Raw genomic sequence first — 25,343 nt, forward strand, 5'->3', positions numbered from 1 at the left:
AAGGTATACTCTGACTGGTGTACTCTTACAAAGTTTCCATTAGTACCGCCTCATTGGGCAGGAATCTAATAAGGATGTAAGGGTCTAGTCAAGAATTATCCTATTCAAATATATATTTGCAAGCATTTTTGATAGTTATACCTGTACATTTTTGTGAGTATAAAGTGTACATACCATAAAGCTTATATGTGCTTATTTTTGTAGCTGCTCAGCTACACAGTGAGAAAAGCATCTTCTTACTGCTCTCATTCCGCTGCTGATCATAGAATCATAGAATTGTCTGGATTGGAAGGGACCTTAAAGATCACCCAGTTCCAACCTCTCTGCCATGGGCAGGGATGCCTCCCACTAGATCAGGCTGCCCAAGGCCTCATCCAGCCTGGCCTTGAAGACTACCAGGGATGGGGCAGCCACAACTTCCTTGGACAACCTGAGCCAGCGTCTCACCACCCTCATAGAGATTCCTCCTTGTATCTAGTCTAAATCTGCCCCTCTCCAGTTTAAAGCCACTGCCCCTAGTACTATCACTACAAGGCTTTGTAAAAAGCCCCTCCCCAGCTTTCTTGTAGCCCCTTCGGGTACTGGAAGGTTGCTATAAGGTCTCCTCAGATCCTTTTCTTCTCCAGGCTGAACAAGCCCAACTCTCCCAGCCTGTCCTCATAGCAGAGGTGCTCCAGCCCCCTGATCATCTTTGTAGCCCTCCCCTGGACCTGTTCCAACAGCACCACATCCTTCTTCTGTTGGGGATTCCAGAACTGGATGCAATACTCCAGGTGAGGTCTCACAAGAGAGGAACAGAGGGGCAGAATCACCTCCCTCGACCTGCTGGCCACACTTCCTTTGGTGCAGCCTACGCTATGGTTGGCCTTCTGGGCTGCAAGTGTACATTATGGCTCATATCAAACTTCTCATCAATCAGCACCCCCAAGTCCTTCTCTGCAGGTTTGCTTTCTGATGTACATTTTACTTTAACACTGATCTGGACATCTATTTCATGTATTAAATAAATAGGCAAGTGTAGCCATTGCAGCCACCTTGTGGCAGCTGTGAAGAAGGATCACATCCAACAGGTTACATGTCTCCGTGTAACCCAGGCTCATGCCTTGCACCACATGTGCCCTGATTATCTCAGGGCTTCAGCAATCTGAGCGAATTGTGCACTGACACGACCAGGATCCTAATCCCCTTATTTTGGATCCTTGAACTCTACTGTTGGATTCATTGATGAAACAGCAGCTGTTCCTCATATCTTCTTCTCCAGTCACACCTTGTACAAGACTAGGTCTGCTCACCAGCGTGTAACTCTGTTCTGCCCACAGATGCCTCATGCAGGGGACCATCAAGCTTGTGGATCCCACTGGGCATCACATCTGCCTACCCAGGTAAGGGTTTTGGAAGCTACGTGTACAATAAGTGGCAGGAACTCCACCAAGGAGTTCCAGCAAGGCCAGGGGCAGCAGACCTTACACACTAAGAACCCACATGCAGCTAGATGTTCAGCTTGCAACTAGAAAGAGGTAAATAGATAACTGAATGTCATATACTTCTACATGACTTACTGAAAATGGGATGTGTTCTCAGGAAGCTAATTCATGGCCAGATCTGCTTTAATGCTATATTTTCTGAGCAGCAGGTTCATGCGCTTCCTCTCACTTAATTTCTCATATACCATCCAATTACAGTTTTTGTAGCCACTCCTCCTCAACCTTCTCTAGCACCAGAACATCTTCTACTTTGTATACATTTACATATGTGTCTCTTTACATACATACATTTGTAGACATGTCATGGTAATCACCTCCCCCTCTTCTAAATTTTTCCCACTATCAAAACCAATAGTTCAGAGCAAGGTTAGAGGCAGGGCTAATGTCCTTGACTTCATCTAGCTGTAACTCAACCCCCAACCTGTGAGCTCAAAATGAATCTCCACCACAGGCTCAGTTCCACATGCCCTGCAGCATTCAGCATTGCACTTGAAGAAATGGCACTTGAAACAATAGATAGGGAACGGATTTTGTCCCAGCAAATGAATTCCACTAAAAGAGCAAGAAAGCTGGAGTCACTTGTTACTGGAAGACACAAGAGTAACAAAGCTTTCCAAAGGGTTACTCCACCTGAGCAGGCACTGAAAATCATAGAGAACCTCACATCTAGAATGCACAAATACATTAGCTTGCAGCTTTTCTGCCCCAATGAACCTTTCATAGGTATCAGCACATCACAGCCAACCCACGGACCTTTTTTATATGTCACACACTCCTTCTCATATAAATCTAACTCCAACACAGACTTCTTAATCAAAGTCAAATGCAGCTGACCTAAACACAGTTCACCTAAGTCACACAACTCAGCCTGGGCTACCGAGCAAATCAGGGCAACTATTCTTACATATCTGCTGCAAAGGGTAGATGAAAAAATGCATTAGCTTCCATTAGCATTTAAGGTAAGGTGTGCTTCTAACAATTCCTGTATCTCAAGTCTTAGTTTCATAAGCACTTTAGCTTGCCAAAAGGAGTCCCATCTTCTGAACTCCTTATTCCCACCCGTACACTGCCCTTTCTCTTTCAGTGGTGTAAGCATACGTGTGGCCTCACAATGAGCCAGAGCAGGGAACCAGCGTGGATGTCAACAGATAGGCACAACAGCTTCTTTCAAAGGCAGTGCCAACTGAGAGGCTTTGTGCAACCGCGGACAGTTTATCAGAGCACAGAAAAGTAGGAACTAAATGTACAATACCCTCTTGCATCTAATCCAGCATAGACATCAGCTGCCCCTGAAAGAGGTAGTCCCCCTCCACATTTCTCAAGCCCAGCAGCATGCTTCCCTTCTGCATCAGACCTAGCACCACCTGGCCACAGGGCAAGCTGATTCAGCTTTCAGATGCAAAAGCAGAGTCATCTTTTTGTTTAGGAGAGGGGATTCATTTTCAGTTGCAGCAGTGTTTATACCAACTCAGGGCTTCTTGGTCGCTAGATCTGATGCAAAGGAAGCAGCAGGAGCGTGCAGCCAAGACTAGGTAAGGAATGGATCATTCCTTCACCAGTAGCCTGTAGTTACAGTGGATTAATCATATGAAGCCGTACTCCAAGCAACACAAATTATTCAATTACATTTCTCTGAAAGCCTTGTCTGCACACAGATTGCACAGCCAGGTGCACTTAACCGCTGCTCTAAATCATACCAGTCACCCTAGTTTGCCTGCTCCACGATTGCCTTTTCTCAGAAGCAAGAGGTTATTAGCTCGAATAACAGCTGTAAGCATGTGGTACAATAGGCCATCTTTTTTGCTGGAATGTGTCACCCTGGCAGCAACACACTCTGTAATCTGGCATGAAAATGTGTAGCAAGACTTTGTGGTTAGGAACCAGGCTGGACAGCTTGAGATAAGAAATTAGTGAGGGTAGTCAGTCATTGGAATAATTTACCCAGGGAACCAACGTAATCTGTCTTGAAATCTTCATATCTTGAAATCAAGACTAGGTACTTCTCTAATAGAATTTTGGATTTGATGCAGTGATAACCAACTGGGAATGTAAATACTTGCTGGCTGTCAGAACAAGGCATCTGTCCCCAAATGGCTGAACATCCCCTATAGGATCCCCTCACAGAAGAGGGAAATAATTTCTCTTTGTATGTCTCAAGTGCCACAACAATAGAATCCAATTATACTTCCACTGAAGACACTTTAAAGTACTTCATTAAAAGATAAAATAGGAGTTCAGTGGGGAGCTGCAAAATTGAAAGGAATTACTAAGAGTGGTGAAGCACTGGAACAGGCTGCCCGGGGAAGTGGTGGAGTCACCATCTCTGAAGGTGTTAAAAAAATCATGTGGACAGGGCACTTTGGGACATGGTTTAGTTGGCATGGTGGGACTGGGCTGATGGTTGGACTGGATGATCTTAGAGGTCTTCTCCAACCCTAACAATTCTATGATTCTACTAAACTTATTTGGGGTGAGTATTGAAATAAGTTAGCTATGTATAATTTAGCTTAACAATAACAAAGTAGCCAACACCAAACCAGAAAGATACCAGATGACAGAAAGCATAATAATTCTTAGAATCAAATATTCATAGGAAAAAAAAAATCCAATTATGATTTTGAAATCCCTCGCAGGTTGTTTCTTAAATTTTGCCTGGAATAACTATAGAGAGTGAACATAATTTGCATGAATACAAATTAAATAAAACAGCCAATTTCAAACCAGTCTCCAAAGTAGAGTATGTAAAAAAAAAAAACCAAAACAAAAAAACTATGCCAAAACTCTGCTCTTCAGAAAGCACTTAAAATAAATGAACTATAAGAAAGAAGACTCAATAGAATAGGAGCAAGACCATCTGTCCAGAGTTAATGGGATGAAATAAAAGTGCTAGGGAACAGAGTCTTACTGGCAAAATCCATCAGGATGCACAAGGAGTCCCCAGAGGAAGCATTCAAGTCCCACTATTTCAGACAGCAAGAACAAGGGAATAGGGTTCTTCAACAGGAGCACAGCCTCAAGCCTGCTGTCATCAGTAATTACACTGTGAACGCTCACAGATTTATCAAGATCACTAGGCTATTGCACAGAGAGTACAGTACAAATGCTGCCCTGACTCACAGCTTGGCAAAATGAGATTCTCAACATGGAAGCCAACTGAGCTGTTTCCAAATATTAACAGTAATTGATAATTGAGAAGAGTTTTGATTTGATACAACTTGAAGCCAGATTTACCCATACCTCCTCCTTACCAGTTGCGGTTCTGAAATCTGGGTCACCCATACATTATTCCTCCAAACGAAGCCACCTCCCTCCTATGCAACCCTTTAAAAGGACTCTGCCTTTATCCAAGCAATTAGGTTACAAGAAACTCCAAAACTTCAGTGGAGTTCACAAAATTGCAACAACACGTTACAATGTGGCTTGGTCAGTTTGGGCACAGAAGCCAAGAGCATCCACATCCAGCAGCTCCTTGGCAAAGTCTGCAACAGGTCAACGCAGATGAGTTGAGCTTGGATCATCTTCCCAGCCCCTATATTCCCCACGAGGTTTAACCCAAGTCTTATCCAATCTCTGGGAATAAAGCATCAAATGCAAGGAAAACACAGGTGCTGTGTGGTGGAGAATGGGTCAGAAGTCCCCCCCAGGTTGTTTCGGGTGCTGAGGTTGCTACCAGAGCTGCTGCAGTGGCTGTGGGGAAGAGATTGGAAGTGAGTAGCACGCAGGTATCACAGAATCATACAAGGTTCCACAAGAGCAAGTGCAAGGTCCTTCACCTGGGTCAGGGCAATCTGCTGTTTAAATACAGGATGGGGGATGATGTGATCCAGAGCAGCTCTGCAGAGAAGGACTTGAGGGTGCTGATTGATGAGAAGCTCACCATGAGCAGGCAATGTGCGCTCGCAGCCCAGAAGGCCAACCACAGCCTGGGCTGCATCAAAAGAAGTGTGACCAGCAGTTCGAGGGAGGTGATTCTGTCCCTCTATTCTGCCCTTGTGAGACCTCACCTGGAGTATTGCATCCAGTTCTGGAATCCTCAACATAAGAAGGATATGGAGCTATTGGAACGGGTCCAGAGGGCTACAAAGATGATCAGGGGGCTGGAGCACCTGCCATATGAGGACAGGCCAAGAGAGATGGGGTTGTTCAGCCTGGAGGAGGATCCAAGGAGACCTTAGAGCAGCTTCCGGTACCTGAAGGAGCTCCAGGAAAGCTGGAAGGACTTTTTACAAGAACATGGAGTGCTAGGATGAGGGTAAATGGCTTTAAATTGGACGGGGGGGCGGGGGGGGGGGGGCGGCGGATATAGATCAGACATTAGGAAGAAATTCTCCATGGTAGAAGGGGGAGGTGGGCACTGGCACAGGTTTTCCAGGGAAGCTGTGTCTGCCCCATCCCTGGAGGTGTTCAAGGCCAGGCTGGATGAGGCCCTGGGCAGCCTGGTCTGGTGGGAGGTGTCCCTGCCCATGGCAGGGGGGTGGAACTGGATGATCTTTAAGGTCCCGTCCAACTCGGACCATTCCGTGACTCTATGAATTTGGGTTTGGGTTGGAAGGAACCTCAAAGCCTCCACCTGCCCTGCCGCGGCCAGGGACACCTCCCGCTGGATATCGCCTCCCGCTCCCCTGCCTTCCCTCCGTGACAGGTCACGAGGCGCCAGCCAGCGGAGCGAGGACAACAACAATGTGTCCAGAGTTCAAGCACAGCCCCGGGACTCCCGGGGCCACGGGCAGCCCGGCCCGAAGCTCAAAAGAGAGCACCGTGGGATCGCGCTTCCTGCGGGAAGAGGCTCAGCCAGCAGCCCGGGACGGGGCCTGGGCTCGGGGCGAGCCGGAATGGGGGAATAGGAGGGAGCGGAGCTGCGGGGAGCGCGGAGCTGCGGGCGGGGATCGGGGCGGGGGGAGCGGAGCCGGGGCGCGGAGCTGCGGGCCGGGGAGGAAGCGGAGCCGTCCTGCCCCGCGCAGAGGCCGCCGCGGCCGGAGCCTCGCCGGCACCGGCGGCCCCTTCGCCGCCTTCCCCTCCTCCTCCTCCTCCGTCCGTCCCCAGGCAGGAACCGGCCCGGCGGGGCCCACGCAGCCCCCGCGGCGGAGCGCGGCCCCTCCCCGCGCACCCACACCTGCGCGCTGCAGGGACCGGCGCCCCGGGCCCCTCGGCTCCCGGAATGAATGGGGGGGGGCTGCCCTCCTCCCCCCCGGCCCGGGACCCGCGGGGACCCCCCCCGCCCCGCTCCCCATACCTGCGCCGCGCTCCCACGGCCGCGCCGGGCGGCGCTGCCCCCGCCCGCGGCAGCCGCGTCCCCGCAGGTTGTGCGGCGGGCGGCGCGGCCGCAGGTAAGCCGGGCACACCTACAGGAAGGCAGGCGGGACGCCCTGATTGGGTGCGGGACGCGCCCGGCCGCCGGCGCGGGGCAGGGAGGGAGCGGCCGCCGCCCCGGCACTCAGCGCCCCGCTCCCACCGACCGGGACGCGGCTGGTTTGTTTATTTTTATTGCACCGGGGGCAATGACTGCGTCTCCCGTTCCCCCTTCCCCCCTCCCCCCACGTCTTGGGTTGGGGGCAAAGGTGCTTAGGGCTTGGTTGCTTTGCCACCAGGGCGAAAGTGGAGCGGGTGCACCTGACCCTGGACATCTGGATCGCCTGGACAGCTGGATCATCTGGACAGTTGGATCACCTGGGCAGGCTGGATCGATGGGCCGAGGCCAGTGGATGAGGCTTAACAAGGCCAAATGCCAGGTCCTGCACTTGCGACACGACAACCCTGTGCAGCCCTACAGGCTTGGGGAAGAGTGGCTGGAAAGCTGCCTGGAGGAAAAGGACCTGAGAGTGTTGGTTGACAGCAGCTGAACATGAGCCAGCAGTGGCCCAGGTGGCTGAGAAGGCCAATGGCATCTTGGCCTGTGTCAGAAACAGCGTGGCCAGCAGGTCCAGGGAAGTGATTCTTCCCCTGTTCTAAGAATCAGGGAGGCTACACTTTGAACACCAGGTTTGGGCCCCTCACTACAAGAAGGATATTGTGGTCTGGTAGTGTGTCCAGAGGACAACAAAGCTGGTGAAGGGGCTGGAAAACAAGGGTTATGAGGAGCTGCTGAGGGAACTGAGGTTGTTTAGCCTATAAAAGAGGATGCTGAAGGGAGACCTTATCACTGTCTACAACTACCTGAAAGTAGTTCTTCTCCCAAGTGAGAGGCTATAGAACAAGAGGAATCTGCCTCAAACTGCACCAGGGGAGGTTTAGATTAGACATCAAGAGAAATTTCTTCACCGAAAGGGTTATCAAGCACTGGCAGAGGCCGCCCAGGGAGGTGATTGAGTCACCATCCCTGGGGTTATTTAAAAGGCAGGTAGATGAAGTGCTCAGGGATATGATTTAGTAGTGGACAGGTATGGTCGGGCTTGATGATCTCAAAGGTTTTTTTCCAACCTAGTGATTCTATGACCCATAGTGGTTCTATGATTTGCTGATCCCAGGAACCGTGACTGGCTCAAGAAACAGAGGGGCTTTTTGCTTTATTACTATTATTATTTATTATTTATTATTTATTATTTATTACCTGAGTCTCTTGTTTTCCTGCTTAAGATCATCTAGTTCCTGCTCACTGCAGGGAGGTTGAAATGGTCCCTTCCAATCCAAACCATTTTATGATTGCTCCTTAACTTTGCATTCGTGAACCCTCCTACTTTGTATTTCATCCCAACTGGCAGTCGGGTTTGTTTTTTTTTTACGGAAAAGCTAGGGGGTTTTGCTTCCACAGCATCACACTCCCCCAGAAGCAACACACTGAATGCTCTACTCAGCCAGCCATAAAATCGTACCTACTTGCTACTGCTTTCTGATTCAATTAATACTTTCATTCATTTGTGTGGATGAATTATTTCACCATAGTGGATCGGCTTCTGCAGTTGAGATTCCTCTTCCACACCACTGCATTCACAGTCAACAGAGGGGAAACCGATGCTTCAAATTTCTGCAAGCCAAGAGACTGGCGAAACCAACTCTGGATGTTGTCTTTCTTGGATTGGTGCTCAGACTTCTGGGACATTACATATATGTGATGTTTCTTCCTACTACATAGTATTCTGCTCCATCCCAAGGCTAAAGAGAGAGGAGCTGGAAGTCAGGAAGAAGAATTTGATTAATGCCTGGCTCCGAGCCTGGTGTAAGGAAAGGGGCTTTGGCTTCTTTGATCATGGGGTGGCTCACGCACCCCTAGACTTTGTTGCTAAGGATGGGACACGTGTGTCTCCTAGGGGCCTGAAGTCCTTGCTAAAAACCTAGCTAAGCTCATAAATCGAGCTTTAAACTAGACGTGAAGGGGGAGAGGGTTGAGACCAGGCTAGACAGTAGCGAGCCTGGATGTGGGGCAATGGTGATTTGGAGAGGTTGTGCTGGTGAGGACCACCAGTACATCACCACACAGAAAGTGGGGGACAACACACCTAGGGGTGCTAAAGGAGATACTGGCACTCTGGTGCTAGCTACTCCAGTTACCAGGCAATTGGGAATGAACTCTGTTCCCTCTAAGAGGGCTGAAGGCTTAGTAGCTCAGCTGAAGTGCATTTACACCAATGCACGCAGCATGGGGAATAAGAAGGAAGAGCTGGAAGCTGTCTTAGGGCAAGGAGCCTATGATGTCGTTGCCATCACAGGAACGTGGTGGGATGACTCATATAACTGGAGTGCAGCTATGGTGGGGTATAAACTCTTCAGGCGGGATAGGAAGGGCAGGAGAGGAGGCAGGGTAGCCTTCTTTGTAAGGGAGGACTTGGATACCATTGAGATGGATTGTGGTGATGAGGAGATTGAGTGCCTGTGGGTTACAATCAGAGGAGCCCACAAGAAGGTAAATTTTGTGATGGGAGTCTGTTACACACCACCCAGCCAAGGAGAAGCAGCTGATGAGCTCTTCTATAAACAGGTAGGGATAGTCTCTAGATCAATGTCTCTCATTCTTGTGGGAGACTTCAATCTTCCAGATATCTGCTGGAAGTACAATAGAGCAGAAAGAAAGCAGTCTAGGAGGTTCCTGGAGTGCGTGGAAGACAACTTCCTTGCACAGCTGGTGAATGAACCAACAAGGGAGGGTGCCCTCCTGGACCTGCTGTTTGTGAACAGAGAAGGCCTTGTGGGAGATGTGGCAGTAGGTGGACACCTAGGACAAAGCAATCATAAGATGATGGGGTTTTCAGTTCTAGGTGAAGTGAAGAGGGTGGTTAGCAGGACAGTAGCATTACATTTCCAGAGGGCAGACTTTGAACTCTTCAGAAGGCTGGTTGGCAAAGTCTCATGGGAGACAGTACTTAAGGGCAAGGGAGCCCATGAGGGCTGGGAGCTCTTCAAAAAGGAAATCCTAGCAGCTCAGGAGAAAGCCATCCCCATGTTCCGGAAAAAAAGCTGACAGGGGAAAAAAACAGCTTGGTTGAACAGAGAGATCTTGAGTGATATCAAGAAGAAGAGGAAAGTTTATGGGCTCTGAAAGAGGGAACAGGCCTCTTGGATGGACTACAGGAGGGAAGTGAGATCGTGCAGGGAAAAAATCAGAAGGGCTAAGGCTCAACTAGAAATCAGATTGGCCAAGTCCATGAAAGATAACAAAAAATCTTTCTATAAATATATAAATAATTAAAGGAGGACTAGGGAGACCATACAGTCCCTATTGGACGCAGAAGGAACAACAGTGACAGGGGATGAGGAAAAGGCTGAGGTACTTAATGCCTTCTTTGCCTCAGTCTTTAATTGTAAAGAAAGTTTTTCTGTCCGTGTACAAACCCAGGAGCTAGAGGAGCAAATTGAGGCTCCCATGATCCAAGAGGAGGTGGTCAGAACCTTGCTAGCCCAACTAGACACTCACAAGTCTATGGGGCTGTATGGGATTCATCCAAGGGTATTAAAGTAGCTGGCGGATGTGCTGGCCAAACCCCTTTCCATTATTTTCCAGCAGTCCTGGAAGACTGGGGAAGTTCCACTGGACTGGAGGCTGGCTGATGTTGTGCCCATCTACAAGAAGGGTCGCAGGGAGGATCCAGGGAACTACAGGCCTGTCAGTCTGACCTCAGTGCCAGGGAAAGTCATGGAACAGGTGATCTTGAGTGCTATCATGAAGCACATGCAAGAGAACCGGGTGATCAGGCCCAGTCAACATGGGTTCACAAAAGGCAGGTCTTGCCAAACTAACCTGATTGCCTTCTATGACAAAGTGACTTGGCTGCTGGATGAGGGAAGGGCTGTGGATGTGGTCTTCCTGGACTTCAGTAAAGCCTTTGACACAGTTTCTCACAGCATTCTGCTTTGGAAACTGTCAGCCTCTGGCCTGGACAGGCACACACTCTCCTGGGTGGAAAACTGGTTGGATGGCCGGGCCCAGAGAGTGGTGGTAAATGGTGTGAAATCCAGCTGGAGGTCAGTGACAAGTGCTCAGTGCTGGGTCAAGCCCTGTTCAATGTCTTTATCAATGACCTGGATGAAGGCATTAAGTGCACCCTTAGCGAGTTTGCAGACGACACTAAGCTGGGTGGAAGTGTTGATCTGCTGGAGGGTAGGGAGGCTCTGCAAAGGGATCTGAACAGGCTGGACCGCTGGGCAGAGTCAAATGGCATGAGGTTTAACAAGGCCAAATGCCGGGTCCTGCACTTGGGGCACAACAACCCTATGCAGTGCTACAGACTAGAAGAAGTCTGGCTGGAAAGCTGCCTGGAGGAGAAAGACCTGGGGGTGTTTGTTGACAGCGACTGAACATGAGCCATCAGTGTGCCCAGGTGGCTGAGAAGGCCAATGGCTTCTTGGCTTGTATCAGAAATGGTGTGACCAGCAGGTCCAGGGAGGTTATTCTCCCTCTGTACTTGGCACTGGTGAGACCGCTCTTTGAATACTGTGTTCAGTTCTGGGCCCGTCACCACAAGAAGGATGTTGAGGCTCTGGAGCGAGTCCAGAGAAGAGCAACGAAGCTGGTGAAGGGGCTGGAGAACAGGCCTTATGAAGAATGGCTGAGAGAGCTGGGGTTGTTTAGCCTGGAGAAGAGGAGGCTGAGGGGAGACCTCATTGCTCTCTACAACTACCTGAAAGGAAGTTGTAGAGAGGAGGGTGCTGGCCTCTTCTCCCAAGTGATAGGGGACGGGATGAGACGGAATAGCCTCAAGCTCTGCCAGGGGAGGTTTAGGCTGGACATTAGGAAAAAATTCTTCACAGAAAGGGTCATTGGGCACTGGAACAGGCTGCCCAGGGAGTTGGTTGGGTCACCTTCCCTGGAGGTGTTTAAGGCACAGATGGATGAGGTGCTGAGGGGTGTGGTTTAGTGTTTGATAGGAATGGTTTGACTCGATGATCTGATGGGTCTCTTCCAACCTGGTGATTCTATGATTCGATGATTTTGTAACTACTTAGCAGCTGGCAGCAGGCTGGAGTTGGACATCCTGACTGGAAAATAGCACCTCTGTCATCCAGAAAAGGACAACACTTTGTCTAAGGAGGCTTTAACCTTTACCCTCCTCCTTGGCACCTCCAGCAGCTTCAGAAGCAGTTTTCTATTTGCTTTTGTGAATCAAATCCCAGGGTACCTTGCTTTCCCTGCCCGTCACAAAGAGAGTTTGAGTGCCTGAATTTTTCTTCATGCATTACATAAGGTGAAGAAGTTCTGAAGTCATTATGTGCACCTCTTCATATCACAGTATCTGTATCCTGGGAGCCAAGCTCTCCTTCCCTAACTTGGTAGGCCAGTTTAACCACCCTCATAGTAAAAGAAAGGCTTTTCTTACATTTAAGATGTCTGCACATCTGGAGTGCTTCACAATGAGAGCAAGAGAGGTCCTGTCCCATGCTGGGAATACCTCCACTTCTCCTTTAGGAAGGTGAGTTACAGTGAGTCAATGCAGGGATCCTCTCTCAGCAGGAGAGCCAGAATTAGTAGGAAGCAGGACAGAAAGCAGCAAAGAAGTGTCCCAGGTGGATTGGGCTGCATGATCTCTTATGTCAGCCCACCAAGTGCTGAGCTGCACTGAGTGCATACCCGGCATGGTCCTTTCCCCCCTCGAAGGAAACACTCATTCTCCGAAGAGGCCCAGGAGGGCCAAGAGCAGGGTCCTCCTGTCCCCTGATGTGCTTCTGCTTCCTGCAGTGCCCTGTGCTACCTGAATACACCGTGACCTCAGTGGGCTGCGAGGCTGCTCGGATATTCGCCTCCCACTCGGATATCCTCATTGTAAACATCCCGTCCAGCTAGGGTCCTTTGTTGTCCTCACTACTCCATAGCAGACCTTATTCTGAGTTAAGCTTTTACTATATGCAAAGGACATGTAAAAAGCCAGGCAGAAAGCAGGACAGAAGCTGGTAGTTTTAGTAACTCTTAGTTAAGCTACTTTCATCTCAGAAGTTCCAGAAGGGGTCTATGGATCTTCTTTAACTAAAATAATTTGGTGAGCCCACACTCCGTGGAAACCCAGATAACTTCCCTGGACACGTTTAGCAGCTACACCTTCTTGCAAGAAGATACAAACTAGCGTATATGGAACAAAAACCCTTATAAGGTTGGAAACAAATGGAACGCTGAGCTTGGAAACTAAACCAGAGTAAGCTTAAGCAAGCTGCAACAGCCATCTAGAGTCAGTCAAGCCACGGCTGTTTCCTTCTTTTTAGGCTTGTGAGCATCCAGTGGTAACCATCCTGAAATTCAGTCATCTCTTTTTCTGCACCTTCTTTATGACTTGCTATCAGCAGTTAGCAGAGTCCCAGTATCATTGTGAATGAAAAGCTGGACATGAGCTGCGTATTTGTGCTTGTAGCCCAGAAGGCCAACCATATCCTGGGCTGCATCAAAAGAATTGTGGCCAGCAGGCTAAGGGAGGTGATTCTCTCTCTTTACTCTGCTCTTGTGAGACCCCACCTGGAGTACTGCATGGGGCTCTGGAGTCCTCAGTACAAGAACAACTTGGACCTATTGCGACAGTTGCAGAGAAGGGTCACAAAAAAGATCAGAGGGGTGGAACACCTTGCCTATGAAGAAAGGCTGAGGGAGTTGGGGCTGTTCAGCCTGGAGAAGACAAGGCTCCGAGGAGACCTTACTGTCAACTTTCAGTACTTAAAGAGAGCTGATAAGAAATATGGGGACAGACTTTTTAGTAGGGGCTGTTGCAGTGGGACAAGGGGTAATGATTTTAAACTTAGAGGGCAGATCTAAGTTAGATGTAAGGGAAGAAACTTTTTACACTGAGAGTGGTGAAACAGTGGGAACAGCTTGCCCCAAGAAGTGGTAGATGCCCCATTCCTGGAAACAATCAAGGTCAGATTGTATGGGCACCTGATCAACCTGATCTAGTTGAAGATGTCCCTGCTCTTTGCAGAGGGGTTGGATTAGATGAACTTTAAGGGTCCCTTCCAACACAAACCATTGTATGATCCAGCATTGCATTTCCACAGGCACCGCTCCAGCACACTGGGAGAAGTGTAGACTCTCCCAGACCTTAGCTCAGCTTTGGCACCACAGGTCCCATGCTCTTGTTCAATTTGTAGGTGCTAGCATCCTGTGGAGCTACAGGAGATGCTGAAGTAAAAGAGGAAAAAATGTCAGATTTGCACAGTTCACTCACATTTTTTGATTTTATTTTGAATACAACCTTATTACTGACAGGTGTTTAGGCCTGTCCTTCATTTGAGAATCTGCTTCAGTGACAGTTGTGAATGCAGTTATAATGGTGACCTCCTACATTGTCTGGCAGAAGCATCACTTATCCCAGGAGTTCAAGAGGCTATGTACTTCACCTAGACAAGTACTGATTTTGGGGATCTTTCCTGAAATTTGCACCAGCATATGTCCAGGGATAAGTGGCCTTGACTGAAGACATTGGGAAAATACAGAACTGGGAAAGTCCTTCAGGTGATCTGGCTAGAGATGCTTTCCTATGTGAAACTAGTTATAAAACTGCATTGCTGACATGATCTGAGCTAATGACCAAAGCCCTGAGACAATAACTATTATTGTTGAAGGGCACATACATCCTGAGAAGAGCAGGCACTGACTGAAATGGGCTTCCCCTATTTCATGCTCACATGCTTTCTCCCCAGGGAATCCCAGCTAGCCGTCAGCCAACAAGTGACCTAGGCATAACACTATGTTTGCTCTTACAGAACAAAACCAGGAACAAACACTCCACTTAAATTTTATATCTTTATAATCTCTATTCAACCTCATCCATTTTCTGAATACAAAATACAGTGGGGACACTTTCTTCAAATGGATACCTACATGTGTGACAGAGTGACAGTTTTATTTCGTGATGCCCTGTGTACCAGTTACTACGAGGGTCTATGCTAGCTGGATGAATTAAGAACTAATGCCCTGTTTACTGTGTTGTACCAATTTCTTCCAAAATAGTAACAGTCGTCTTACCTGATGTGCAAATTTGACCATTGCCCTAAATGGGTTGCCTTCTAATCCCACTTTCTTACAAGTGCTCCCAGGAAAAATTAAACAAATGCACAAGACTTCAGACTGATAGAGAGACAAAGGCTGCTGTTAGAGTCACGAAGGTGAGGGCTTGTCTGGAGAGTCCCCTGCCTGCCAACTGTATAAGGTGGCAAAAAAAGCACATTTTTATTTGATTTAAATCCATTTAGCCCTGGCATTGCCCAACAATTCATTTTATTATAAGTAGCTGCTTGTTTTAAAAGGCAAGAAGGTTCTTACTTTGTGGATGTGGGCCTGGTGGAAGCTGATAGGTTTTCCCACTTACAGTCACAGCTGCGACTCTTTCACTGCAATCTGGACCTGTGTCAAGGAAAATGACTGTTCACTGCAGGGCTTCAGAAAGGTGTGGGCTTCACACGTGTGTATGCTGGTTTCCTTGGTCCTTCCTGATTTTGCTTAAATTTTAGCTAGGAATGGCCAGCCTCTAACAGCAAAACCAGGCAAAATAGCCTCAACTGTTATTTTTGTGCTGAGTGTGCAAGTATTGTCCACTGAGCAGGAGGCAAGACAAAATCCTGTGATCTGCTTGTAGCATTAGGTACAAACCAAAGAAAGAAGAAAAATAATCCTCACAATCTACCTCCTACACAGGATTTCATATGATTAGTTGAAGCAAAACGCAACCCAAAACTTCGCCTCTATTTCCTCAGATACAATTTTAAATGACAGAAGGGAATAGCTTCAAGGTCAGTCTAATCAATTTTATTCAAGATTAATAAAATATGGACTTCTTGCAAAAGCAAGAAGCTCCTTTGAATGATTTTTTTTGGGGAAAAAAAAAGGAGCTAACTAAATAGAGTGTATTCCTTCAGGCAGTTACCCAACCTTTGGTGGTACACACATGTCCTGCTCATCAATAGCATTTGACTGCATTTCCAGGGAAATGGTAGTAAGCGTTTCTATCTTTAGGAAGATTTTCCTCAGCCAAAGTTGCAAAAATTACATTTGGTATACCTAATACAATGTGACATCGCACTCTTTCCTGCTGAATATTGCTTTTCAAGCCTTATTCCCACCTGGATAATATACAGAGAATTACATGGAAAAGCCCCTGTGGCTAAATAACATGGGTTTGAGATAGACGTACTTTTTTCCCAAAATGTAAAGCTGGAACTAGTGCAGAGAAAAAGTGATTTATGACCAAGAATGCAATGAGGGCACTCCTTGGTACTTTACACTGAATACCAGTGGAGGTGTCTTTCATAGTATAAGACTATTGCAGTGATTTCCAGTCTGTTGTCCAGACACATCAGGAGGTCCATGGGCTACTTGAAGAGGATCCACAAAAGATAACTAAGAAGTACAAGGCAATATCTGTAAACAAGGATGCTGAAAACAAAGACAGGTTGAAAAACAGTGCTGTGTATTATTAAGATGATACATTATGGAGAATTGAGGAGTTGGACAAGGACAAAGATAGGAAAGCTTTTAATGGGCTTTTTCTTTTTTCTCTGTCATTAACGGTGTTAATCCGTGGGAATACAAAATGTACCACATTGATTTTACTAGACAGAAACACCACCAAAAATTTTGAAAAAAAAGAAAGAAAGGTAGTTATGCAAACATTTCCAAACAGCTGTTCTTTTACACCAAGTGACAAAGGCAATTTCTAGCTCAGTTACAATTTTGAGGAAACCTTTAGGTTTATGTTTTCTCTTCACTGAGGTGCTGCATGCAAAGGGTACTCTGGTTATTGCTTATTTTTGGCAGGTGCCTCTCATAGAGTGAAATCCTCCATTGCAGCTCCCAGGGATTCTTTATAAAGCAGCTCTTGATTTCCTGCAGTGCACTCAATTTCTTTGTTTGTGATTCCAAACACTGCAAGAGGAATGTAAAAAGATATTTTTTTCCACGTGATCTCAGATACACATGGCCTTCAAAAATCTGGGAGAACAGCTGAGAACATTGCGGGCTGCAGAGCAGGGGAGCATCAGCTTCCTGAGGATATTGCAAAGTCTGGTCAAGACAGCGGGGCTGCCACAATTCCTCTGCAGCTCTCTGACTGGGATCCAGTTCTTAAGAGCCTTGAGTATTGCTTCCCCTGAACAGCAGACTAATTTGCTAAGAGCTTTGCTCTTATGTGTTCTTTTTCTTCTTGGGCTCCATCCAGAGTTCAGTCTATGTGGCCGTAATTCATAGTCCCAATACTTTAAAGATATCTCTTCTTCTCTTTGTTCCTGCAGTACTCTTAATCCTAAGGAGGTGTAAGAATCAAATTCTTCCTGAAGACTGGCAGGTCAAGGACCTGTGAACTTGGCCTCTTGGGACGGGGGAAGCCAGTGAAGATCAGCATCAGCAAGCAGACAAACAGGAATTTGCCACTGTCAAGTCCAGCCTGCAGAGTGTCAGCAGAGGGGCATGAAGGGCAGCTGTGCAGAAGATAACTGCTTGAATTAGATGCAGTTAAATCCTTGCACAAGTCTGAATCGGAGTCCTAATGCTATGTCTTGGTGCAGTACATTGTTTCCCAGCCCACTCCATGCCCACTCTATACACCTGTCTCTCTCTTTTACATAAACATGCAGATAGCTTTTGTTTTGGAGTCTCTAAAGGCCTTGTCTTTTTCCTGCACCTCACACACTGATGTTTTCTCTCCTTCCTTAGAAGAGAAAGACATAAACAGAGAAAAGCAGTGACAATGGCTATTTTCTCCTTTTCTCTTCCCCCCAGCATCCTTTGAGAAGTCCAGGAGAAGGCTATGGGCACTCTTAAAATACTTCCATTCTATTTGCCAAAGCAATCACTTAAGTAGAGTCTTGCTCTGTACTTTTTGCATATATTTGGGTGTTCATGACAATAACTTAAGTTAGGGTGACACTCAAAGCCCTCTGTAGAAAAGGTGCTGGCAACAAATACCCGAACAACTAGGAAAATTCATTACTCCTTTTTGCTGTCTTCAGTTACACTGTGATCATTTCTTCAGGTTTTCTGCTCAACTGTGAACTGTAGAAATAAACTACTGTGAGGGAAATGTGAAATATGGACAAAGTCACACCGCTACAGGCAGTCTTATTCTAGTCCATAGCTGCTCAAACAGGGAACTATAGTTAGGACCTCAGCAAAATTGAGCATGGAGAGCAAAAATGAAAGGAGAAGCATGCTGTCTTTGAGGGGCTTGCCAAATAGTTCTCTGGTTCAACCTGAAAGGGACCATCTTACTGTGTAGGAACTGGACACAGAGAGCACTGCATCTGCCTATGCAGGTTTTTACCAATGTGGGGGACTGCAGTAGCTTAGCATGTGCAGCACAGTTAGGAGGGCAACATTCAGAAGCCTTCCTCTGTGCTTGAAACAGCAAAGCTCCCTCTGCCCTGGCCCCATCCAGCCCACCCTTCTCACTCACAAACCACTGTGCTAGGAAGCTGCTTCTTCCTAGCTGAGACCTTCATATGATAACATCCATCTAAGTGCTGTTGCTTGTGGTAAAGGTCAGTAGTAATGACTCAGACCAGCCCTTCACTTTCCTTTGTTTTGTTGGCTAGACACAAAATCCAGCCCACAAACAAATTTATCTGCACCAATAGAAATGATTCCCTGTTAATTAAAAAACTGCACACAGAAGTCCCTGGGTTGTATTAAGAGACTCTTGAATGGCCGTGAAATGAAGCACGCAAAATTTCAGTTCTCCCTGTGACACGGATGTAGGATTTGCAGATTTTGTTTTGGCTTTTTTTTGGTGGATATAATTATGCACAATAGTGTAACTTTTAATGAGATAAACATAGTAATTATTCATCAGCTTAGTTTTTGCAGAGGAGAACAAAGAAAGCTGAAATGTGCCTTCCTCCATGTTTACTGTCTTTGCATGAGAGGAGTCCTTGAGGTGGAGCTCCAAGCCCCTATATGTAATGACGTAGTGCCCCTTGTTGGGAAGCTCTTCCTGGCTGTGTCGAGCTAAGAGCATTAACACAAATACCGTGCTGTTATACCTGCTCCTGTACATTGGTGGCATATGTACAGTGTCACACCAGCAGGCTGAAAAGTCAACTTATCTTTCCTCCTCTCGGACAGTTTTTGTCAGGCTTAGGCGAGCAGTTGCACTCTTAAAGCTTTCTATGAGATTGTTCCAGAGAGATCTACCATTTTATCATAGTTTCAGCTTTCAAAAAATAAAATCACTGATTATAGCCACAGAAGGAAATGCGAACCCCTCGTTCAGCTCCAGGCACGCAAGGCAAGCTGACTCATATCAGCAGCAAGATTTGTAGGGCTATAGACTGGCTGCTTACTCCGAATCTGTGGATGCTGGAGAACAGCTTTAGCCCAAAGAAAGGGTCCTTAGTCTTAGTTTTAGTCTTAGCTGTTGGGCACAGGAAGCAGATCCTCCTTTCTGGGATACCTTCTCCTGTAGCACAACAGTTATTTCTCCCATTCCTGACAGCAATGGGAGAAAGCCCTCCCCTCTGGGTTTTGCCTGGTCCTTTTCCCTCCCCTACTCTGCAGAACCCTTCAACCCCATCTTGCCATCCTCAACATCCAATACTAACCATACATCAATGAACCCTCACCCTACTCCAAAAACTGCAATAAGATTAATGCTATGGTTCTCTAGAACACCTGGACTGTCTTGGCCCAGGATAACATCATTTCATAGGGATCACCTGCAGAGCAAAGCCTTGGTCACAGATGTCTTCTGTAGGGCCAAACACTTACTGTAATCCAACTCTCACCTAGTTTCTGATCGTTAATATCCATGATCTTGAAAATGCATATTCTCTTCTGGCCCATGGTAGCACAAGACCAAAACCCAGCTAGGCCACCCGTGGTGACTTTCCTGAGGGCCCTAAACTTAATGTGAATCCTATAATGGCCCAGAAATTTAATAACGGAAAAAAAATAGCACATATTCCTGAAACAGCCTTTGTAACGTTGGTCTGGTTTATACCACAAGAGAATTCCCCATGGCCCTCACTGCCATCAGTCATGGAAAATATAATCTTTCCCCCACAAAGGGTTGTGAAGCTGGATTTGTGCTTGCACAGAAATATTACCATCCACACAGGGGTGCAGAGGCATTCTTTATCTGGAGCTGTGATGCTGTTGTTAGAAGGGCAGACTGAAGCTGTATTGTTTTGTATGAGCAAAGGAACATTTTACATGAAGTAAGCTTTTGTCCTTAACACACAAAAAGGGCCTTTCTTGTGACTCACAATATGTGATATTTTTAGTTGTCTTTCAGTTAGTTAAGCATGGCACAAGAATAATACAGCAAGTAAAATATAAAAGCAAAATGACCCTTAGTGGGTCCTCTACTTTAGAAAAAAAACCTGACACGTTGCATTGGAGGCTTAGATTGTAAACTGGCTGATTCAGGGTCCACATCCTCGTTGTTAGATACGAGATCTGGATGCTTGACTTCTGTCAAGGGATAGAAGGTGAGGTAACCTAGTGGCTGCCTGACCAACCTAGTGGCTTTCTATGATGGGGTGACCATATCAGTGGATACAGTAAAAACAATGTGATGGATGGATGCGATCTCTCTGGATTTATGCCTTTGACACAGTCCCGCACAACATCCTTCTCTCTAAATTGGAGAGATATGGATTTGATGGGTGGACTGTTTGGCTGATAAGGACTTGGTTGGAAGGTCGCATTCAGAGAGTAGGGGTCAATGGCCCGATGTCCAGATGGAGATCTGCGACAAGTGGTGTCCCTCAGGTATCTGTACTGGGACCAGTGCTGTTTAATATCTTCATCAATGATGTAGACAGCGAGATTGAGTGCACCCTCAGCAAGTTTGCAGATGACACCAAGCTGAATGATACATTTGTCACACCAGAAGGACAGGATGTCATCCAGAGGGACCTGGACAAGCTGGAGAATTGGGCCTGTGCGAACCTCATGAGGTTCAACAAGGCCAAGTCCAGGGTCCTACACCTGGGTTGGAGCAGTTGGCAGTTCCAATACAGAATGGGAGATAATGTGATTGAGAGCAGCCCAGAAGAGAAGGACTTGGGGTGCTGATTGATGAGAAGCTTGACATGAGCCGGCAATGTGTGCTCACAGCCCAGAAGGACAAACGTGTCCTGGACTGCATCAAAAGAAGCATGGCCAGCAGGTCGAGGGAGGTGATTCTGCCCCTCTACTCTGCTCTTGTGAGACCTCACCTGGAGTATTGTGTCCAGTTCTGGAATCCCCAGCATAAGAAGGACATGGAACTGTTGGAATGTGTCTAAAGGAGGGCTACAAAGATGATCAGAGGGCTGGAGCACCTCTGGCCTGAGGACAGGCTGAGAGAGCCTAGAGATGAGAAGGCTGTGGGGACAACTTAGAGCAGCTTCCAGTACCAGAAGGGAGGAGTAAGAAAGCTGGAGAGAGACTTTTTACAAGAAGGTATAGTGATAGGATGAGGGGGAATGTCTTTAAATTGAAGGGGGGAAGATTTAGATTAGGCATTAGGAAGAATTTCTTCATGATGGGAGTGGTGAGGCACTGGCATAGGTTGCCCAGGGAAGTCGTGGATGCCCCACCCTTGGAAACGTTCAAGGCCAGGTTGGATGGGGCTTTAAGAAGTCTGGTGTGGTGGAAGTTGCCCCTGTTCATGGAAGATGCCCCTGCTCATGGCAGGGGGGTTGGAACTGGATGATCTGTAATGTCTTTTCCAACCCAATCCATTCTATGATTCTATGGTTCTGTGATTCTATGATTCTATGATTCTATGAAACAAACCCTGTAAGGTCTTGTGTAGTCTAGGATCTGAAGTACTTACAGGCTACAGCTAAGAGTGACTAATGAAGTGCAAATAATGACTCATAATAACTCTAGAGTACATTGTACTATGCTTTCTCAAAACAGAACAAGGATAAAGTTACCTTCTTTCAGTTTGGGGCAGGAACTCCAAATGTCCAAGTTAATTACTAACCCAGCACCCAGACAGATCTCATCATACTCTAAAGATGTCATTTGCTGTCATGCTAACTGAACTCACCCTGCTCCTTTTTTTACCTCTTCTCTTCCTCCTTGGGGGAACCTTCCCTGGATGTCCTCCTCCCTAATTAGTGATTCTTACAAAAACAACATGACCTCCAAAGGCCCATCATCTTAGCAGGGTACTAACTTCCAACCACTGTTACCTCGTTGCACTGTAGCAGTGTCAGATTGCTCTCTGTAGTGTTTGGGGTCGCGTTTTGTGTTCCCTGCAAGACTCCTAACAATGGCTTGGATATCTTTCCCTTCATCCCGTCTCTGGTGTGGGAGTGAATGCCTGCCCTGCAAGACTCACAGTGACCATATTCCTTTTGAGTGTTGATGTCTTGCTGAGCTGGGTTCGTTGATGATGATGAATCCTGGCTCCAGCTATTCCCACATGGAGCACACAGACCAGGCTTCTCTGCAGTGTGAAGCAGCTGATACTGAGACAGGTGAGAATTCCCATCAAAACCCTTTCCACAGCATGTTTCTCTCGCATTTGGGCTCTCTGTTTGTTCATGTAAAGGCCAAAATGCATTCATTTTCATGTGAGTTTTTAGATGATGGACTTCCTTATTTTCAGGTGGGGCAATGTCATAAGCAGCAGCTGGAACAGAGGTGGAAAAAAAAAATCATCAGGTATGATTATTCCCCCAGACACCATACGAAGAACAGCAATTATGAGAGCAAAAGCCATGAACTGATTCTTCAGATGAAAGGTTCTTGGGTTGAGAGCTTGCAGCCTGGAATTCTGGGTTCTCATCTTCCATTTGCCACCAGTTGTCTTACAGACTTCATCATTATACCTCTGTTTTATATGGTACCTCTCACCAGCCGATGCATGCCACAGTTACACAAGTGAAGAGAACCAAGATGGGGAAGACAGTGGTGGGTAAAGAGACTTGCACAAATCAACCCATGAGGCCAGAAGAAGACATAAGAACTGGACACATACTTCCAGAATCCTTGATCAGTGTACCTGCCTCTTTCTAGGCTGGTATGTTCATCACAAAACAATGATTAATCTTACTCCCCAGTCTGTTTTGCAAAGGCATGATGCCCTCAGTATATCTGTACATGACTTCAACCACTCAAAATCATCTGTCAGTGCTAATGAACAAAAGCACATTTAATGTGTCTAGGTAACTTAGGCACTTTGTGGATATGCTGTCCTTGAAGTTCAGAGGTACCAAAGCTGACTCTGAGAAGGCCCATCTAATCCTCATAGGGTTTATGAGTAGGAGTATGCCTGGATTGTTTCAGAGTCAGCTAGGGTCTGGAAGCACGTGGTGAAGAGCCCAAGCTAATGTGTCCTGATGGAACCAGAAATTTTAAGGAACAACTGCAGAGGCATCTGAATGGCCCCCCATAGAGTCAGATCAGACCCAGAAAGGCTTACAAGCTGTGGATCAGCATCACCACTGCTGACGCTATGCCAGTCCTGAGGGTGAAGCCATGCAGTACAACCTGCACCATGGTCCCCAGAATTTCCATATCCCAGAAGACCTTTTATCCTGTGTACAAAACAGATGTGGCTTACCTGTGTTTTCATGTTAACACTGTGCCTGAACCCACGAGCTATGTGGTTATCAAAGCACTCGTGCGACAAATGTCTCACCAAGTCATCCAAATCACTATGAGCCAGAGTCTCTAAGCTCTACCAAGACCATTTAGTCATTCTGGTGTGATTGCAGCATATTTCCCAGCAGAGGAAATGGTTTGGCAGTGTCAGTGTAGTTTACCTTTCTCTGCATGGAATGGACTGAGGAACACCTCCAAGGATTGTCCAGGGACTGCCGGCAAGCTGCCCAGTTGGCCCTAACCAGCAGTGTCATTACCATTATCTGGTTGGCTGGTCAAGTTTATGCAAGATATTGGTAGTGGGACCATTTGGTGGTGAAAGGTCGGACTGAGCTCAGCATCTGAGTAGATGATTATCACTAAAAACCCATGCAGCATCTCAAGAAAACCTCCTTAACACTGTGTCCTTTTGGTTATGGAGTCAAGATATCCTGATAGACTCGATATCCCCTGGTGGATTGGAAAGGTCTGCATGCTTCAGCATACTCCATATGTTCAGAGTATTCTTCTCTACAGTGGGTCCCAAAGGAACTGTACAATCTGTTTTTTTCCAGTGCCTGAGGTATCCTATGGCCCCATAACCTAGGATGGAGGAGAGGTGACCTTGCTGTGAGATTGACCCAGCCCACATGCATTTCAATAGGAATAAAAGTGCCCCAACGAATGCAGAACTGGCCAGGACACAATCCTGCAGGTCACTACATTGGAGCAGGAGAGAACAGACAAGAAAGTCTGGTAGCAGTAAGAGGGTGGAATGGGATAACTGCTATGATAGAAATAGTGCTAAAATATATTGCCAGCATTTACCAGCTCAAGAAGTGCTTGGCAATTTCTTTAAGAGGAAAGATCAAAGTTTGCTATCTAAATAATATTTTGAATTTGTACTAGTAAAATTAGAATTTGTAACATCATTAGGTTATTTATCACCCATACATTTAACGACCTGTATGATATGTATGGGATTTTTTTTTAATTTTATGTTTGAAAAGGTTAGATGGACTTTTACTTTCCAAAGGCTGAGAAATAGCATGGCAGTCCCTCATCTCTCTGAGATGAGAGTCCCTCATCTCTCTGAGAGTCTCTCATCTTCTACTGAGAGAGTGCAGTGATTTTTTATTAACTTCTTGAAATTTCCAGTGAAGTGGGTTTCACAACCTCACTAGGTAACCTATTCCAGCCCTGCCTTAGTCAGAGAAAGTTTTTGCAACATCCAGCCTCTTTCTGTTTCCTTTTCTTCTTTTCTTTCCTGAATATAAAGCCGATTAGATCTTATCTTTTTCCTTCCAGCAAGGTAATCGTTGTCTCTCTTAATAACAAACTCTCCTGCACTGCAACTACGTTTTCATGTCCTGCCTTACTTCCAGCCTCCTCCTCTAGACTCAACCAACCTAGTTCCACTGCTTCTCCTCAAAGACAGTTTTCCAAACCTCTTATCACTGCAGGTGTGCTCCCGTGCCCATGCTTCCTTCCAGGAGCAGCTGGGCTGCTTGCTCTTCCCCTGCATAGTTTCAGTGGTGGGTTCTCGCTTCTTGCCCGCATGCTGCTGCCTTGCAGTCCCCCACCAGGGCACCACCTTCCCCAGCCCCGATGGCTCACCTGCAGTGGGGGTTGGCTGTGATGCTTGCTGGGGCTGAGAGAGGGTGGTGCGTGGGCGCAGGGTCTCTGCTGGGCCAGGTGCTGGGATCATGGGTGCCAGGCCTTCAGGGCCCTGCCAAGCACAGGAACCGGCATGTACATTGCACTCCGCCCTGCCAGGAAACCAGTGTCCTTCCTTTCTGGAGTTTGCTGCTCTCAGATCATAGGATCATAGGGTGGTTTGGATTGGAAGAGGCCTTTAAAAATCATCCAGTCCACACTCCCCTGCTGTGGGCAGGGACAATTTCCACTGGATCAGGTTGCTCAAAGCCCCATCCAGCCTA

At 46.9% G+C, this 25,343-nt stretch overlaps 1 protein-coding gene across 1 annotated transcript in view; it reads right to left on the reverse strand.

Annotated features, from left to right (window-relative positions):
- Positions 1-25,111, reverse strand: part of ARHGEF5 (Rho guanine nucleotide exchange factor 5) — a 57,252-nt gene extending 32,141 nt beyond the window's left edge. Inside the window, exons 1-3 of the mRNA XM_069849786.1 lie at positions 25,021-25,111; positions 22,157-22,450; positions 6,718-6,917 (exon numbers count right to left, since the gene is read on the reverse strand). Coding sequence (XP_069705887.1) covers positions 6,718-6,917; positions 22,157-22,450; positions 25,021-25,111 — 585 coding nt within the window. The remainder of the gene's footprint in view (positions 1-6,717; positions 6,918-22,156; positions 22,451-25,020) is intronic.
- Between the last annotated feature and the right edge of the window lie 232 nt (positions 25,112-25,343).

The sequence above is a fragment of the Phaenicophaeus curvirostris genome, chromosome 1, assembly GCF_032191515.1.
Source record: "Phaenicophaeus curvirostris isolate KB17595 chromosome 1, BPBGC_Pcur_1.0, whole genome shotgun sequence".
Lineage (NCBI taxonomy): Eukaryota > Metazoa > Chordata > Aves > Cuculiformes > Cuculidae > Phaenicophaeus > Phaenicophaeus curvirostris.